The 17,780-nt window shown below is 50.6% G+C and overlaps 1 protein-coding gene across 1 annotated transcript; it reads right to left on the bottom strand.

Annotated features, from left to right (window-relative positions):
* Window positions 1-2,179: 2,179 nt before the first annotated feature.
* LOC147117930 (uncharacterized) lies at window positions 2,180-15,491 on the bottom strand. The gene is made up of 3 exons (XM_085984271.1): window positions 15,402-15,491; window positions 15,211-15,300; window positions 2,180-3,521 (listed from the first exon to the last, which is right to left on the bottom strand). Exon 3 carries the CDS (start codon window positions 3,493-3,495, stop codon window positions 2,221-2,223), a length of 1,275 nt encoding a protein of 424 aa, XP_085840397.1. The 5' UTR covers window positions 3,496-3,521; window positions 15,211-15,300; window positions 15,402-15,491; the 3' UTR covers window positions 2,180-2,220.
* Window positions 15,492-17,780: the final 2,289 nt, after the last annotated feature.

Here is a 17,780-nt window from a genome sequence, read left to right as displayed (position 1 = left end):
CTCCGTCTCTCTCTCTCCCCCCCTCCGTCTCTCTCTCTCCCCCTCCGTCTCTCCCCCTCCCCCCTCCGTCTCTCTCTCTCTCCCCCCTCCGTCTCTCTCTCTCCCCCCCTCCGTCTCTCTCTCCCCCCCGTCTCTCTCTCTCCTCCCCCTCCGTCTCTCTCTCTCTCTCCTCCCCCTCCGTCTCTCTCTCTCTCTCCTCCCCCTCCGTCTCTCTCTCTCTCCTCCTCCTCCGTCTCTCTCTCTCTCTCTCGCTCTCTCCCCCGTCTCTGTCTCTCTCGCCCCGTCTCTCTCTCTCTCCCCGTCTCTCTCTCGCCCCCGTCTCTCTCTCTCTCCCCGTCTCTCTCTCGCCCCCGTCTCTCTCTCTCTCTCTGTCTCTCTCTCGCCCCCGTCTCTCTCTCTCTCTCTCTCTTCCCCCCTCCATCTCTCTCTCCCCCTCCGTCTCTTCCCCTCCGTCTCTCTCTCTCTCTCTCCCCGCTCCGCCTCTCTCTCTCCTCCCCGCTCCGTCTCTCTCTCTCTCCTCCCCGCTCCGTCTCTCTCTCTCTCTCTCCTCCCCGCTCCGTCTCTCTCTCTCTCTCTCCTCCCCGCTCCGTCTCTCTCTCTCTCCTCCCCTCCGTCTCTCTCTCCTCCCCTCCGTCTCTCTCTCCTCCCCTCCGTCTCTCTCTCCTCCCCTCCGTCTCTCTCTCCTCCCCTCCGTCTCTCTCTCCTCCCCTCCGTCTCTCTCTCCTCCCCTCCGTCTCTCTCTCCTCCCCTCCGTCTCTCTCTCCTCCCCTCCGTCTCTCTCTCTCTCTCTCTCTCTCGCTCTCCTCCCCTCCGTCTCTCTCTCTCTCCTCCCCTCCGTCTCTCTCTCCTCCCCTCCGTCTCTCTCTCCTCCCCTCCGTCTCTCTCTCTCTCTCTCCCCCCCTCCGTCTCTCTCTCTCTCTCTCCCCCCTCCGTCTCTCTCTCTCTCCCCCCGCCGTCTCTCTCTCTCTCTCCCCCCCTCCGTCTCTCTCTCTCTCCTCCCCTCCGTCTCTCTCTCCTCCCCTCCGTCTCTCTCTCCTCCCCTCCGTCTCTCTCTCCTCCCCTCCGTCTCTCTCTCCTCCCCTCCGTCTCTCTCTCCTCCCCTCCGTCTCTCTCTCCTCCCCTCCGTCTCTCTCTCCTCCCCTCCGTCTCTCTCTCCTCCCCTCCGTCTCTCTCTCCTCCCCTCCGTCTCTCTCTCTCTCTCTCTCTCTCGCTCTCCTCCCCTCCGTCTCTCTCTCTCTCCTCCCCTCCGTCTCTCTCTCCTCCCCTCCGTCTCTCTCTCTCTCTCTCTCTCTCCCCCCCTCCGTCTCTCTCTCTCTCTCTCCCCCCTCCGTCTCTCTCTCTCTCTCCCCCCCGCCGTCTCTCTCTCTCTCTCCCCCCCTCCGTCTCTCTCTCTCTCCTCCCCTCCGTCTCTCTCTCCTCCCCGCTGTCTCTCTCTCCTCCCCTCCATCTCTCTCTCTCTCCTCCCCTCCGTCTCTCTCTCTCTCCTCCCCTCCGCCTCTCTCTCTCTCTCCCCCCTCCGTCTCCCTCTCTCTCTCTGTCTCTCCCCATCCGCCTCTCTCCCCCCTCCGTCTCTCTCTCTCTCTCTGTCTCTCCCCCATCCGTGTCTCTCTCTCTCCTCCCCTCCGCCTCTCTCTCTCTCTCCTCTCCCCATCTCTCTCTCTCCTCTCCCCATCTCTCCTCCCCCTCCGTCTCTCTCTCTCCTCCCCCTCCGTCTCTCTCTCTCTCTCCTCTCTCTCTCTCCTCTCCCCCGTCTCTCTCTCTCTCTCCTCTCCTCTCCCCGTCTCTCTCTCTCTCTCCTCTCCCCCGTCTCTCTCTCTCTCCCCTCTCCCCCGTCTCTCTCTCTCTCTCTCCTCTCGCCCGTCTCCCTCTCTCTCGCCCGTCTCCCTCTCTCTCGCCCGTCTCCCTCTCTCTCGCCCGTCTCCCTCTCTCTCGCCCCCGTCTCCCTCTCTCTCGCCCCGTCTCCCTCTCTCTCCCCCCGTCTCCCTCTCTCTCCCCCCGTCTCCCTCTCTCTCCCCCCGTCTCCCTCTCTCTCCCCCCGTCTCCCTCTCTCTCCCCCCGTCTCCCTCTCTCTCCCCCCGTCTCCCTCTCTCCCCCCCTGCCGTCTCCCTCTCTCTCTCTCTCCTTTCCCCGACTCTCTCTCTTCTTTCCCCGACTCTCTCTCTCTCTCTCTCTCTCTCTCCTCTATCCTTCCACCCCCCTTCCCCCCCCCCGGCCGGCCCCTCAGCAGGCGGGCTGCGCCAGGGCCTCCCCGGCCGGCCCCTCCCGCTCGGCGTGGACCCTCTGGTGCCGCAGCAGGTTGGAGGAGTAGAGGAAGCGCTTGGGGCAGCGACCGCAGCGGAAGGGCCGCTCGTCGGTGTGGACCCGCCCGTGCTGGGCCCGCTCCCGGGCGCTCTTGAAGCGCTTGGGGCAGGTGGAGCAGGGGAAGGGGCGGCGGTCGGTGTGGACCCGCTGGTGGGTCAGCGCGTCGGCCGAGCGGGCGAAACGCTTGCCGCAGCGGCCGCAGGGGAAGGGGCGCTCGCCGGTATGCACCCGCTGGTGCATCATCAGCTCCTTGGCGCTCTTGAAGCGCTTGTGGCAATCCGGGCAGGCGAAGGGCCGCTCGTCCGTGTGGACCCGGTGGTGGGTCAGCAGCTTGGAGGAGCAGGGGAACCCCTTGCCGCACAGTGAGCAGGTGAACGGACGCTCGCCGGTGTGGACTCGCTGGTGGGTCAGCAGGTTGGAGGACTGGGTGAAGCCCTTCCCGCAGACCCCGCAGGTGAACGGCCTCTCGCCGGTGTGGACTCGCTGGTGGGTCTCCAGTTCCGACGGGTAGTTGAAGCGCTTCCCGCAGTCCCCGCAGGTGTAGGGCTGGGCCCCGGTGTGGACGCGCCGGTGCCGCGCCAGGTTGGAGGAGCGGCCGAAGGTGCGGCCGCACACGGCGCAGGGGTAGAGCTTGGCCGCGCCGCGCGGCTCGCCCCCCGCCGGATAGATGAAGTGAAACGGCCGTTCCAGAGCCCGGCCGCAGGCATGGCCCTCCAGGTCGGAGGCTTGGCCAAAGGCCAGGCCGCAGGCGGAGCACACGTAGGCCGGGCCAGCGCCGCGCCGCTCGATCTCCGCCTCCGACGGGTAAAGGAAGCGATACGGCTGCTCCAGAGCCCGGCCGCACCCGTGGCCCTCCAGGTCGGAGGCTTGGCCGAAGGCCAGGCCGCAGGCGGTGCACACGTAGGCCGGGCCCGTGCCGTAGCCAGCCAGGCTGCACCGCTCGGTTTCCGCCGCCCCGGGCGGGTAGAGGAAGTGATAGGGTCGCTGCTCCATGGCCTGGCCACACGTGTGGCTCACCTGCTCGGAGAACTGGCTGAAGGCCAGGCCGCACGCAGAGCAGATGTAGAGTTTGTCGGCGCCGCCGTCGGCGCTCTCGCCTTCCGCGGGCAAAGCCCGCTGGTGGTGATATCCGGCCCCCGGCAAGTCGAAGGACTCGGTCAGGTCCTGCCGCGACGTTTGGCTGGAGCTCCCCATCTGCAAAATCCGCCGCTGCCAATAGCCTGCAAAGCGAGTTTGGAGAAAAAAGGAGTGAGAGGGAAACAGAAGAACATAAGCAACAGGAGCAGGAGTCGGCCAATCGACCCCGCGAGCCCGCTCCGCCATTCAATGAGATCATGGCCGATCATCCAAACTCAGTACCCTGTCGCTGCCTTCTCCCCATATCCCTTGATCCCTTTAGCCTTAAGAAATATAGCTAACTCCTTCTTGAGTATATTAATGAATTGCCCTCTACTGCCTTCTGTGGTAGAGAATTCCACAGGTTCACCACTCTCTGGGTGAAGAAATTCCTCCTCATCTCAGTCCTAAATGGCTTATCCCTTATCCTTAGACTATGACCCCTGGTTCTGGACTCCCCCGCCATCGGGAACATCCTTCCAGCATCTAGTCTGTCTAGTCCTGTTAGAATTTTATAAGTTTCAATGAGATCCCCTCTCATTCTTCTAAACTCCCAACGAGTATATAAGCCCAATCGACCCAATCTCTCCTCATACGTCATTCCTGCCATCCTAGGTATCAGCCTGGTGAATCTTCGCTGAACTCCTTCCATGGCAAGAATATCCTTCCTCAGGTAAGGCGACCAAAACTACACAAATACTCAAGGTGTGGTCTCACCAAGGCCCTGTACAACTGCAGCAAGACACCCTTGTTCCTGTACTCGAACCCTCTCGCTACGAAGGCCAACATACCATTTGCCTTCTTAACTGCCTGCTGCACCTGCATGCTTACCTTCAGCGACTGGTGCACAGGGACACCCAGGTCTCGTTGCACTTCCCCTTCTCCCAATCTATTGCCGTTCAGATAATAATCTGCCTTCCTGTTTTTGCCACCAAAGTGGATAACCTCGCATTTATCCACATTACACTGCATCTGCCATGAATCTGCCCAATCACCCAACCTGTCCAAATCATACTGGAGTTTGTTGGCATCTTCCTCACAGCACACACACGCCCACCCAGTTTTGTGTCGTCTGCAAACTTTCTTATCTAGTCTCTGGATAGCAGCATACATTACACATTCATAGTCAGCACTATCCTTTCAGAGGGATTTGACTTTTGAAAATTCACGGTTGAATTCCTTTGCGATCACAATGAAATTGGAATAACTGAAAGCAAGTGGGAAATGATGCTTAGCGAGAATATCCACAAGATGCATAATTTTAAAGGGAGAGCTGGAGAATCTACTAAGTCCATGATTACTTCATCATATGGGAAACTGTAATGTTCTATGATATTCTTTCTTCGTGTCATGTGTAATATTCCCCAAGTTAAACTTAGACAAGTCGTCTGTAGTTTAAAACCCTATCATTAAATGACTGACAGTGTATATGATATGATGTAATGCTGATGTTGAAAACGGGACATCTACCTTTGGAAATCATAAGAACATAAGAAATAGGAGCAGGAGTAGGCCAATCGACCCCTCGAGCCCGCTCCGCCATTCAATAAGATCATGGCTGATCTGATAGTGTCCTCAACACCACTTTCCTGCTCTCTCCCCATACCCCTCGACTCTCCTGTAGTTCAAACATCTGTCTATCTCTGCCTCGAATATATTCAATGACTCCGCCCCCACAGCTCTCTGGGGTAGAGAATTCCAAAGATTCATGACCCTCAGAGAAGAAATTCCTCCTCATCTCCGTCTTAAATGGGCGACCCCTTATTCTGAAACTATAAGAACATAAGAACATAATAAGTAGGAGCAGGAGTAGGCCATATGGCCCCTCGGGCCTGCTCCGCCATTCAATAGGATCATGGCTGATCCGAACCTAGACTCACGTCCACTTCCCTGCCCGCTCCCCGTAACCCCTTATTCCCTTATCTGCTAGGAAACTGTCACAGAATCACAGAATCACAGAAACCTCACAGTGCAGATAGAGGCCATTTCGGCCCATCGAGCCTGCACCGACACATATCCCACCCGATCCCCGTAACCCCTACACCAACACATATCCCACCCTATCCCCGTAACCCCACGTATTTAATCCCCCTAACACTAAGGGTCAATTTTTTTATCATAGCCAATCAACCTAACCCGCACATCTTTGGACTGTGGGAGGAAACCGGAGCACCCGGAGGAAATCCACGCAAACACAGGGAGAATGTGCAAACTCCACACAGACAGTCACCCAAGGCCGGATTCGAACCCGGGTCCCTGGCGCTGTGAGGCAACAGTGCTAACCACTATGTCTATCTCCATTTTAAATTTATTTAATGTTGCAGCTTCCACAGCTCTCTGGGGTAGCAAATTCCATAGATTTACTACCCTCTGAGTGAAGAAGTTTCTCCTCATCTCAGTTTTGAAAGGGCAGCCCCTTATTCTTAGATTATGCCCCCTAGTTCTAGTCTCACCCATCAGTGGAAACATCCTCACCGCATCCACCCGATCAAGCCCCCTCACAATCTTGTATGTTTCGAAAAGATCGCCTCTCATTCTTCTGAACTCCAATGAGTAGAGTCCCAACCTACTCAACCTTTCCTCATGCGTCAACCCCCTCATCTCCGGAATCAACCGAGTGAACCTTCTTTGAACCGCCTCGAGAGCAAGTATATCTTTTCTTAAATATGGAAACCAAAAGAGCACGCAGTATTCCAGGTGTGGCCTCACCAATGCCCTGTATAACTGCAGCAAGACTTCCCTGTTTTTATACTCCATCCCCCTTGCAATAAAAGCCAAGATTCCATTGGCCTTCCTGATCACCTGCTGCACCTGCATACTAACCTTTTGTGTTTCATGCACCAGGACCCCCAGATCCCTTTGTACTGTAGCACTTTGCAGTTTCTCTCCATTTAGATAATAACTTGCTCTTTGATTTTTTCTGCCAAAGTGCATAACCTCACACTTTTCAACATTATATTGCATCTGCCAAATCTCTGCCCACTCACTTAGCCTGTCTATGTCCTTTTGCAGGTTTTTTATGTCATCCTCACTCATTGCTTTCCCTCCCATCTTTGCATCTATGCCCCCGAGTTCTAGATTCCCCCACGAGGGGAAACAACCTCTCAGCATCCACCCTGTCGAGCCCCCTCAGAAATTATATGTTTCAATAAGATCACCTCTCGTTCTTCTAAACTCCAATGAGTATAGGCCCAACCTGCTCAACCTTTCCTCATAAGACAACCCCTTCACGTCAGGAATTAGCCTCGTGAACCTTTTTTAGACCAATACGTTGAGGAGCCAACTAGGGAACAGGCTATCCTAGATTGGGTATTGTGCGATGAGAAGGGGTTAATTAATAATCTTGTTGTGCGGGGTCCTTTAGGGAAGAGTGACCATAACATGATAGAATTCTTCATTAAAATGGAAAGTGAAGAAGTCCAATCTGAAACTAGGGTCCTAAATCTAAACAAAGGAAACTACGAAGGTATGAGGAGTGAGTTGGCTATGATAGATTGGGGAGCTTCATTAAAAGGCATGACGGTGGATAGGCAATGGCTAACATTTAAGGAATGAATGCATGAATTGCAAGAGGTATACATTCCTTTGTGGCGCAAAAACACAAAAGGAAAAGTGGCCCAACCATGGCTAACAAAAGAAATTAAGGATAGTATTAGATCCAAAGAGGAGTCATATAAAGTTGCCAGGAAAATTAGCAAGCCTGAGGATTGGAAGCAGTTTAGAGTTCAGCAAAAAAGGACCAAGAGATTGATTAAGAGGAAAAAATAGAGTACGAGAGTAAACTTGCAAGGAACATAAAAGCGGATTGTAAAAGCTTCTACAAGTATGTAAAAAGAAAAAAGATTAGTGAAGACAAATGTAGGTCCCTTACAGTCAGAAACGGGAGAATTTGTAATGGGGAACAAGGAAATGGCAGAGTAACTAAACGAATACTTTGGTTCTGTCTTTACGGAAGAGGACACAAATAACTTCCCAGAAATGCTAGGGAACCAAGGGACTAATGAGAAGGAGGAACTAAAGGAAATTAATATTTCTAAAAAAATAGTGCTGGAGAAATTAATGGGACTGAAAGCTGATAAATCCCCAGGGCCTGATAATCTGCATCCCAGAGTACTAAAAGAGGTAGCCATGGAAATAGTGGATGCATTGGTTGTCATCTTCCAAAATTCTATAGATTATGAACAGTTCCTGCAGATTGGAGGGTGGCAAATGTAACCCCACTATTTAATCTTAATCATAATCATAATTAATTTTATTGTCATAGTTAGTGCACAAGTGCAGTACAACGAAATGTAGGCTTGCGGCTCCCGGCTCCCGAGAGTGTACATTTAGATTAAGACATTTAAACATTCAACATACATTTGGCTTGTAATACATTAACATAAACATAACCATAATAAAGTGCATTGGCAGATGTGCAGGCTTTAGAGTTTATTTGTGGAGTTCAGTAGGATGACAGCCCTGGGAAAGAAGCTGTTCCTAAATCTGGTTGTTCGGGTGCGAATGCATCTGTAGCGTCTCCCAGATGGCAGGAGGGCGAACAGACTGTAGCTGGGGTGGGTAGGGTCTTTGATGATGGTCCGTGACCTCCGTAAACAGCGTTTCTGGTATATGTGCTCTATGGTCGGTAGCCGGGTGCCGGTAATGCGTTGGGCAGTTTTGACTACCCGTTGCAGGGCTTTCCGGTCATAGTAGCTACAGCTGCCATACCATACTGTGATACAGTTTGTCAGGATGCTTTCTATTGTGCAGCGGTAAAAGTTAGAGAGGATCAGGGGTGACAGGTTACATCCCTTCAGCCTCCTTAGGAAATATAGGCGCTGCTGGGCCTTCTTCACCAGAGAGGAGGTATTGAGGGACCAGGAGAGGTCTTCTGTGATGCGGACTCCGAGGAAGTTAAAGCTGTCCACCCTTTCCACCACAGCCCCATGGATGTGGATGGGGGTGTGACTTCCGCCTTTAGACTTCCTGAAGTCCACAATGATTTCTTTGGTTTTCTTGATGTTAAGGGCCAGGTTGTTATCGGCGCACCACTTCACGAGATGCTGGACCTCCTCCCTGTAGGCTGACTCATCGTTGTTAGTGATCTACCGTGGTATCATCCGCAAAGCCAGTGTTCCCACCTCTCTTGACCAACACCAGTTTGCCCATCGTGCAAACAGATCAACGGAGGATGCAATCACAACTGCTCTACATTCTGCACTGAATCACTTAGATGGTAAAGAGACCTACATCAGAATGCTGTTCATAGACTACAGCTCAGCATTCAACACTATCGTCCCCAACAAGCTGGCCACCAAACTCCACACTCTTGGCCTGAAAACTTCCCTCTACAACTGGACCCTGGACTTCCTAACAAACAGACCCCAGTCTGTCAAATTAGGTAACCACACCTCCCCCCCCCCGACCCTGAACACGGGGGCCCCACAAGGATGTGTGCTGAGCCCCCTCCTCTACTCCCTCTTCACCCACGACTGTGTGGCTGTTCATGGTTCCAACACCATCATCAAAAAAAGGAGGGAGAGAGAAAAGAGGGAACTACAGACCGGTTAGCCTAACATCAGTAGAAGGGAAAATGCTGGAGTCTATTATAAAGGATGTGATAACAGGACACTTAGAAAATATCAACGGGACAAAGTCAACATGGATTTATGAAAGGGAAATAGTGTTTGACAAACCTACTGGAGTTTTTTGAGGATATAACTGGTAGAACTGATAAGGGAGAACCAGTGGATGTGGTGTATTTGGATTTTCAGAAGGCCTTTGATAAAGTCCCACTTAAGAGGTTAGGGTGCAAAATTAAAGCACATGGGATTGGGGGTAATATACTGGCATGGATTGAAAATTGGTTAACCGACAGGAAACAGAGAGTAGGAATAAATGGGTCTTTTTCAGGGTGGCAGGCGGTGACTAGTGGGGTACCGCAGGGATCAGTGCTTGGGCCCCAGCTATTCACAATATATATCAATGAATTGGATGAGGGAACCAAGTGTAATATTTCCAAGTTTGCCGACGACACGAAAATAGGCGGGATTGTGAGTTGTGAGGAGGATGCAAAGAGGCATCAAGGCGATTTAGACAAGTTGAGTGAGTGGGAAATACATGGCAGGTGCAATATAACATGGATAAATGTGAAATTATCCACTTCGGTAGGAAAAACAGAAAGGTAGAGTATTATTTAAACAGTGATAGATTGGGAAATGTTGATGTACAAAGGGACCTGGGTGTCCTTGTACACCAGTCACTGAAAGCAAACATGCAGGTGCAGCAAGCAGTTAGGAAGGCAAATGGTATGTTGGCCTTCATTGCAAGAGGATTTGAGTGCAGGAGCAAGGATGTCTTACTACAGTTGTACAGGGCCTTGGTGAGACCACACCTGGAGTACTGCGTGCAGAGTTAGTCTCCTTACCTAAGAAAGGATATACTTGCCATAGAGAGAGTTCAGCGAAGGTTCACCAGACCGATTCCTGGGATGGCAGGACTGTCGTATGAGAGATTGGGTCGACTAGGCCTGTATTCACTAGAGTTTAGAAGAATGAGAGGGGATCTCATTGAAACGTGGATGTTTCCCCTGGCTGGGGGTCTAGAACGAGGGGTCACAGTCTCAGGATACGGGGTAGGACATTTAGGACTGAGATGAGGAGAAATTTCTTCACTCAAGAGGGTGGTGAACCTGTGGAATTCTCTACCACAGAAGTCTGCAGAGGCCAAGTCACTGAATATATTTAAGAAGGAGATAGATAGATTTCTAGGCACAAAAGGCATCAAGGGGTATGGGGAGAGGGGGGGGAATATGGTATTGAGATAGAGGATCAGCCCTGATCATATTGAATGGTGGAGCAGGCTCAAAGGGCCGAATGGCCTACTCCTGCTCCTATTTTTCTATGTTTCTCTGCACTGCATCCAATGCAAGTATATCCTTCCTTAAATAAGGAGACCAAAACTGTACGCAGTACTCCAGGTGCGGTCTCACCAGCGCCCTGTATAGTTGCATCAAAACTTCCCTACTTTTATACTCCATCCCCCTTGCAATAAAGGCCAACATTCCATTAGCCTTTCTAATTACTTGCTGTACCTGCATGCTAACTTTCAGAAGTTAGCATGCAGAAGCAACAATAAGGAGGCACATTCATAGGACAGTCAGGGTTGAAAGTCACGCTGACAGGGGATGAAGTGTGGGTTGAGAACTGTTTGTAAAATCGGAAGCACCTTGTGACGTTTCACTATTTTAAAGGCGCTATATAAATACTACTTCTTGTTGGTATAGATTTCTGTACTGTGAACCGTCCATTTTGAGAGACTTCAGGCTTTCTTGAACAGTCTCTCTGTTTTCTGAAGATGAAATTTATATCCATTTTTTCCCCCCATAGTTTCCACATGTACGCTGACCCAGCTTTACATCACTACTTCTCTCAACCCCTCCACTGTCTCTAAATGGTCAGACTGCATGTCCGACATCCAGTTCTGGATTAGCAGAAATGTTCTCCAATTAAATATCGAGAAGACCGAAGCCATTGACGTATGATACGATGATTGGGATTACGGAAACATGGCTCCAGGGTGACCAGGGCTGGGAACTCAACATCCAGGGGTATTCAATATTCAGGAAAGACAGGCAAAAAGGAAAAGGAGGTGGGGTAGCATTGCTGGTTAAAGAGGAGATTAACACAATTGTAAGGAAGGATATTAGCTCTGATGATGTAGAATCTGTATGGGTAGAGCTGAGAAATACCAAGGGACAGAAAACGTTAGTGGGAGTTGTATACAGACCCCCAAACAGTAATGCGAAGGTTGGGGATGGCATTAAACGGGAAATTAGAGACGGGTGCAATAAGGGCACAGCAGTTATCATGGGTGACTTTAATCTACATATAGATTGGGCTAACCAAATTAGTAACAGTACTGTGGAGGAGGAATTTCTGGAGTGTATACAGGATGGTTTCCTGGACCAATATGTCGAGGAACCAACTAGAGATCACGCCATCTTAGACTGGGTATTATGTAATGAGAAAGGAATATTTAACAATCTTATTGTGCGAGGCCCCTTGGGGCGTAGCGATCATAATATGATCGAATTCTTCATTAAGGTGGAGAGTGAAGTATTTGACTCAGAGACTAGGGTCCTGAATTTAAATAAAGGAAACTACGATGGTATGAGGCGCGAGTTGGGTAGGATTAATTGGGGAATGTTACTCAAATGGTTGATGGTGGATAGGCAATGGCAAACATTTAAAGATCGCATGGATGAACTACAGAATTTGTTCATCCCTGTTTGGCATAAAAATAAAACAAAAAAGGTGAATCAACTGTGGCTAACAAGGGAAATTAGGGATAGCATAAGATCCAAGGAGAGGACATATAAATTGGCCAAAAAAAGCAGCAAACCTGAGGATTGGGAGCAGTTTAGGATTCAGCAAAGGAGGACAAAGGGATCAATTAAGATGGGGGAAATAGAGTATGAGAGTAAGCATACAGGGAACATAAAAACTGACTTTAAAAGCTTCTATAGATATGTGAAGAGAAAAAGATTGGTGAAGTCAAGCGTAGGTCCCTTGCAGTCAGAATCAGGGGAATTTATAATGGGGAACAAAGAAATGGCAGACCAATTAAATATATACTTTGGTTCTGTCTTCACAAAGGAGGACACAAATAACCTCCCAGAGATGTCAGGGAACATAGGGTCTAATGAGAGGGAGGAACTGAAAGAAATCAGTATTTGTAGGGAAATGGTATTAGGGAAATTGACGGGATTGAAGGCCGATAAATCCCCCGGGCCTGATAATCTACATCCGAGGGTACTCGAGGAAGTGGCCCTAGAAATAGTAGATGCATTGCTGGTCATCTTCCAAAATTCTATAGACTCTGGAACAGTTCCCATGGATTGGAGGGTAGCTAATGTTACCCCACTATTCAAAAAAGGTGGTAGAGAGAAAACGGGGAATTATAAACCGGTAAGCCTGACATCGGTAGTGGGGAAAATGCTAGAGTCCATTATAAAAGATGTAATAGCAGAGCACTTGGAAAACAGTGACAGGATCAGACAAAGTCAACATGGATTTACAAAAGGTAAATCGTGCTTGACTAATCTACTGGAATTTTTAGAGGATGTAACTGGTAAAATAGATAAGGGAGAACTAGTGGATGTGGTGTATTTGGACTTTCAGAAGGCTTTCGATAAGGTCCCGCATAAGAGATTAGCATGTAAAGTTAAGGCACATGGGATTGGGGGCAAGGTACTGACTTGGATAGAGAACTGGTTGGCAGACAGGAAGCAAAGAGTTGGAATAAACGGGTCTTTTTCCGAGTGGCAGGCAGTGACTAGTGGGGTACCGCAGGGATCAGTCCTAGGACCCCAGCTATTCACAATACATATTAATGATCTAGACGAGGGAACTAGATGTAATATCTCCAAGTTTGCAGATGACACAAAGCTGGGTGGGCGTGTGTGCTGTGAGGAGGATGCCGAGAAACTCCAGGATGATTTGGACAGGTTGGGTGATTGGGCAAAAGCATGGCAGATGCAATGTAACGTGGATAAATGCGAGGTTATCCACTTTGGTGTCAAAAACAGGAAGGCAGATTATTATCTGAATGGCAATAGATTGGGAGAAGGGGAAGTGCAACGAGACCTGGGCGTCCTTGTGCACCAGTCGCTGAAGGTAAGCATGCAGGTGCAGCAGGCGGTTAAGAAGGCAAATGGTATGTTGGCCTTCGTAGCGAGAGGATTCGAGTGCAGGAACAAGGATGTCTTGCTGCAGTTGTACAGGGTCTAGGTGAGACCACACCTTGAGTATTGTGTGCAATTTTGGTCGCCTTATCTGAGGAAGGATGTTCTTGCCATGGAAGGAGTGCAGCGAAGATTCACCAGACTGATACCTGGGATGGCAGGAATGACGTATGAAGAGAGATTGGGTCGATTGGGCTTATACTTGCTGGAGTTTAGAAGATTGAGAGGGGATCTCATTGAAATTATAAAATTCTAACAGGACTAGACAGACGAGATGCAGGAAGGATGTTCCTGATGGTGGGGGAGTCCAGAACCAGGGGTCACAGTCTAAGGATAAGGGGTAAGCCATTTAGGACAGGGATGAGGAGGAATTTCTTCACCCAGAGAGTGGTGAACCTATGGAATTCTCTACCACAGAAGGCAGTTGAGGCCGATTCATTAAATATATTCAAGAAGGAGTTAGATATATTTCTTAAGGCTAAAGCGATCAAGGGATATGGGGAGAAGGCAGGGACAGGGTACTGAATTTGGATGATCAGCCATGATCTCATGAAATGGCGGAGCAGGCTCGAGGGGCCGAATGCTCCTATCTTCTACGTTTCTATGTTCGGCCTCAGACAAATGTTAGGGAGAGGGATGGAGTCAGTGGCTAGGGAACGGAGTTGGTGGGGTGTCTGTCCCTTTAACTACAATTCATAGAATTATAGAAATTTACAGCACAGAAGGAGGCCATTCGGCCCATCGTGTCCGTGCTGGCCGACAAAGAGCTCTCCACCCTAATCCCCCTTTCCAGCACTTGGTCCGTAGCCTTGTAGGTTACGGCACTTCAAGTGCATATCCAAGTACTTTTTAAATGTGATGAGAGTTTCTGCCTCTACCACCCTTTCAGGCAGTGAGTTCCAGACCCCCACCACCCTCTGGGTGAAGAAAGTTCTCCTAAAACCCCCTCTAAACCTCTGACCAATTACTTTAAATCTATGCCCCCAGTTATTGATCTGTCTGGTAAGGGAAATAGGTCCTTCCTATCCATTCTATCTCGGCCCCTCATAATGTTATACACCTCAATTAGGTCTCCCCTTAGCCTCCTCTGTTCCAAAGAAAACAACCCCAGCCTCTCCAATCTTTCCTCGTAGCTAAAATTCTCTAGTCCTAGCAACATCCTCGTAAATCTCCCGTCTCGAGCAGTCACATCTTTCCCGCAATGGGGCAACCAGAACTGCACGCAGCACTCTAGCGGTGGCCTAACTGGTGTTTTGTACAGTTCAAGCAGAACCTCCCTGCTCTTACATGATACAGAAATAGAGAGGCACTGACGTATGAGGAGAGATTGGGTCAATTGGGCTTGTACTTGCTGGAGTTTAGAAGAATGAGAGGGGATCTCATTGAAACTTATAAAAGTCGAACAGGACTGGACAGACTGGATGCAGGAAGGATGTTCCCGATGGCCGGGGAGTCCAGAACCAGGGGTCACAGTCTAAAGATAAAGGGTAGGCCATTTAGGACAGAGATGAGGAGGAATTTCTTCACCCAGAGAGTGGTGAACCTGTAGAATTTCCTACCAAAGAAGGCAGTTGAGGCCAATTCATTAAATATATTCAAGAAGGAGTTGGATATATTTCTTAAGGAAAGGGATCAAGGGATATGGAGAGAAGGCAGGGACGGGGTACTGATTTCGGATGATCAGCCATGATCACATTGAATGGCGGAGCAGGCTCGAGGGGCCGAATGGCCTACTCCTGCTCCTATCTTCTATGTTTCTATGTATTCAATCTTTCCTTGTAGCTGAAATTCTCTAGTCCTGACAACATCCTCGTAAATCTCCCATCTCGAGCAGTCACATCTTTCCTGCAGTGCGGATGACCAGAACTGCACGTGGTGGCCTAACTGGTGTTTTTGTACAGCTCAAGCAGAACCTCCCTGCTCTTACATGATAGAGAGAGGGGCACTGCCCCTTTAAATACCTGGGGGGCACCCTTTAAATGGCCAAGCAATTTTTTTTGTTGAAAAGGGGGCCGCAGTCCCCTTTGACTCACCCCCCCATCCTCTCACCCACCACAAATACTCACAAGAGAGAGAGAGAGGAGGAAGAATGATGGTCTTTGTCCCTTTAAAAGTGGCTGCCCACCAAAATGTTCACAGCACCAGGGCTCTTTGTTCTGGATAAAAGTCGAAAAGAGAAAAGGTTCACTTATTTTTAAATGAATGCAATTGATGAATAGCCTTGCAATAAAGGTAATGCAAAGGAATAAACACTCACAAGCTGGGTTTTTTTCCACCCCCTCCTCCCCTTCCCTTTAACAGCTCCTGCAGACAATGAAAGCAGGAAAGCGGCCTGCAGCCCACCGAGGTCCCGCCCCACTCCCTCCCGCGCCACCATTGGTTGGAGGACCGTCAGCCCGCCCGGTCCTCCCAGCGTTTGCCGCGCTCCTGATTGGCAGCCGCTTCGCGTCAATCAAACCTCCGCCTCCGATTACGCGCTGACGCATACACGCAACGCCCAGGGGGAGTCGGTTGGATCGGCGCACGCAGCCCACCGAGGTCCCGCCCCCTACCGCGCCGCCATTGATTGGAGGACCGTCAGCCCGCCCGGTCTTCCCAGCGTTTTCCGCGCCCCTGATTGGCGGGCGCCTCGCGTCAATCACACCCTCCGATTACGCGCTGACGCCAGCACGCAACGCCCAGGGGTCGGTTGGATCGACGCACGCCTCCGTAAGGTAAAAAAAAGACACCCCACACAAATGAGGAAAAACAATAATAATAATAATCGCACTTTAGAGCGGAGGAGGTCGGGGGAATTAATTTGTATTTTCAATTTGTTCGGAAAAAAAATTTGAAAAGGTTCCCAACGGTGCGAGGCGGGCTGCGCATGCGCTCCAGCCAACCTTTGACACCCCACGTGGGCCGCGCCCGGCCACGCCCACTTGTCTTCCCCTGCACCAATCACAGCGCGGGCACCCCTCGTGGTGTCGATTGACAGCGGTGTCAGCCAATGAGGTGCAGGAAGGGGCGGGACCAGGGCCAGGAGTGACAGCAAGCCTGAACTAACTCAATTAAATACGCCATGGTGTGGAGATGCCAGTTGGACTGGGGCGGACAAATGTAAGAAATCACACAACACCAGGTTATAGTCCAACAGCTTTATTTGAAATCACAAGCTTTCGGAGCGCTGCTCCTTCGTCAGGTGAAGTGGAGAGATGCATAAAGACACAGCATATATAGTCAGAGAATAATGCCAGATGATTACAGGTAATCTTTCTAACTGCCATTTATCACACCTCGGCAGAGAGATAATCACAGCAATCAAAGGTGTAAATGGTGTCCAAACAGGTCAGTCAGGAAAACATTACATCAAAGAACAATGAGGTGGGGTCACAAGGGGTCAAATGTTGCAGGTGCTGGGGTCTGTATGAAAAACAAAAAAACAGACAAAAAACATTTTTTTTGCTGGAAATCACAGCAGGTCTGGCCGCATCTGTGCGGAGCGAACAAGCCAATGACGACTCGAGTCTGGATGACCCTGCGTCAGTTGGGGTTACATGTAGCGTGACATGAACCCAAGATCCCGGTTGAGGCCGTCCTCGTGGGTGCGGAACTTGGATATCAGTTTCTGCTCGACGATTTTGCGTTGTCGTGTGTCTCGAAGGCCGCCTTGGAGAATGCTTACCCGGAGATCGGAGGCTGAATGTCCTTGACTGCTGAAGTGTTCCCCGACTGGGAGGGAACACTCCTGCCTGGCGATTGTTGCGCGATGTCTGTTCATCCGTTGTCGTAGTGTCTGCATGGTCTCGCCGATGTACCATGCTCCGGGGCATCCTTTCCTGCAACGTATGAGGTAGACAACGTTGGCCGAGTCACATGAGTATGTACCATGTACCTGGTGGGTGGTGTCCTCACGTGTGATGATGGTATCTGTGTTGATGATCTGGCATGTCTTGCAGAGGTTGCTGTGGCAGGGTTGTGTGGTGTCGTGGTCGCTGTTCTCCTGAAAGCTGGGTAATTTGCTGCGAACGATGGTCTGTTTGAGGTTAGGCGGCTGTTTGAAGGCGAGTAGTGGAGGCGTGGGGATGACCTTAGCGAGGTGTTCGTCGTCATCGATGACATGTTGAAGGCTGCGAAGAACATGGCGTAGTTCTCCGCTCCGGGGATGTACTGGACGACGAAGGGTACTCTGTTGGTTGTGTCCCATGTTTGTCTTCTGAGGAGGTCTATGCGATTTTTCGCTGTGGCCCGTCGGAACTGTCGATCGACGAGTCGAGCGTCATATCCCGTTCTTACGAGGGCGTCTTTCAGCGTCTGTATGTGTCCATCGCGTTCCTCCTCGTCTGAGCAGATCCTGTGTATTCGCAGGGCTTGTCCATAGGGGATGGCTTCTTTAATGTGGTTAGGGTGGAAGCTGGAGAGGTGGAGCATCCTGAGGTTGTCCGTGGGCTTGCGGTAGAGTGAAGTGCTGAGGTGTCCGTCTTTGATGGAGATTCGTGTGTCCAAGAATGAAACCGATTCTGAGGAGTAGTCCATGGTGAGTTTGATGGTGCGATGGAACTTGTCGATGTTATCGTGTAGTCTTTTCAGTGATTCTTCGCCGTTGGTCCATAGGAAGAAAATGTCGTCGATGTATCTGGTGTATAGCGTTGGTTGG

This window comes from Somniosus microcephalus, chromosome 4, assembly GCF_052327205.1.
Source record: "Somniosus microcephalus isolate GS21.2 chromosome 4, FLI_Smic_1.0, whole genome shotgun sequence".
NCBI lineage: Eukaryota > Metazoa > Chordata > Chondrichthyes > Squaliformes > Somniosidae > Somniosus > Somniosus microcephalus.
Note: the sequence above shows the minus strand (reverse complement) of the source record. Positions and strands in the feature narration are given on the sequence as shown.

Excerpts from the sequence above, each read along its gene's own strand:
- LOC147117930 (XM_085984271.1), bottom strand. The coding sequence starts at position 3,495 with ATGGGGAGCTCCAGCCAAACGTCGCGGCAGGACCTGACCGAGTCCTTC.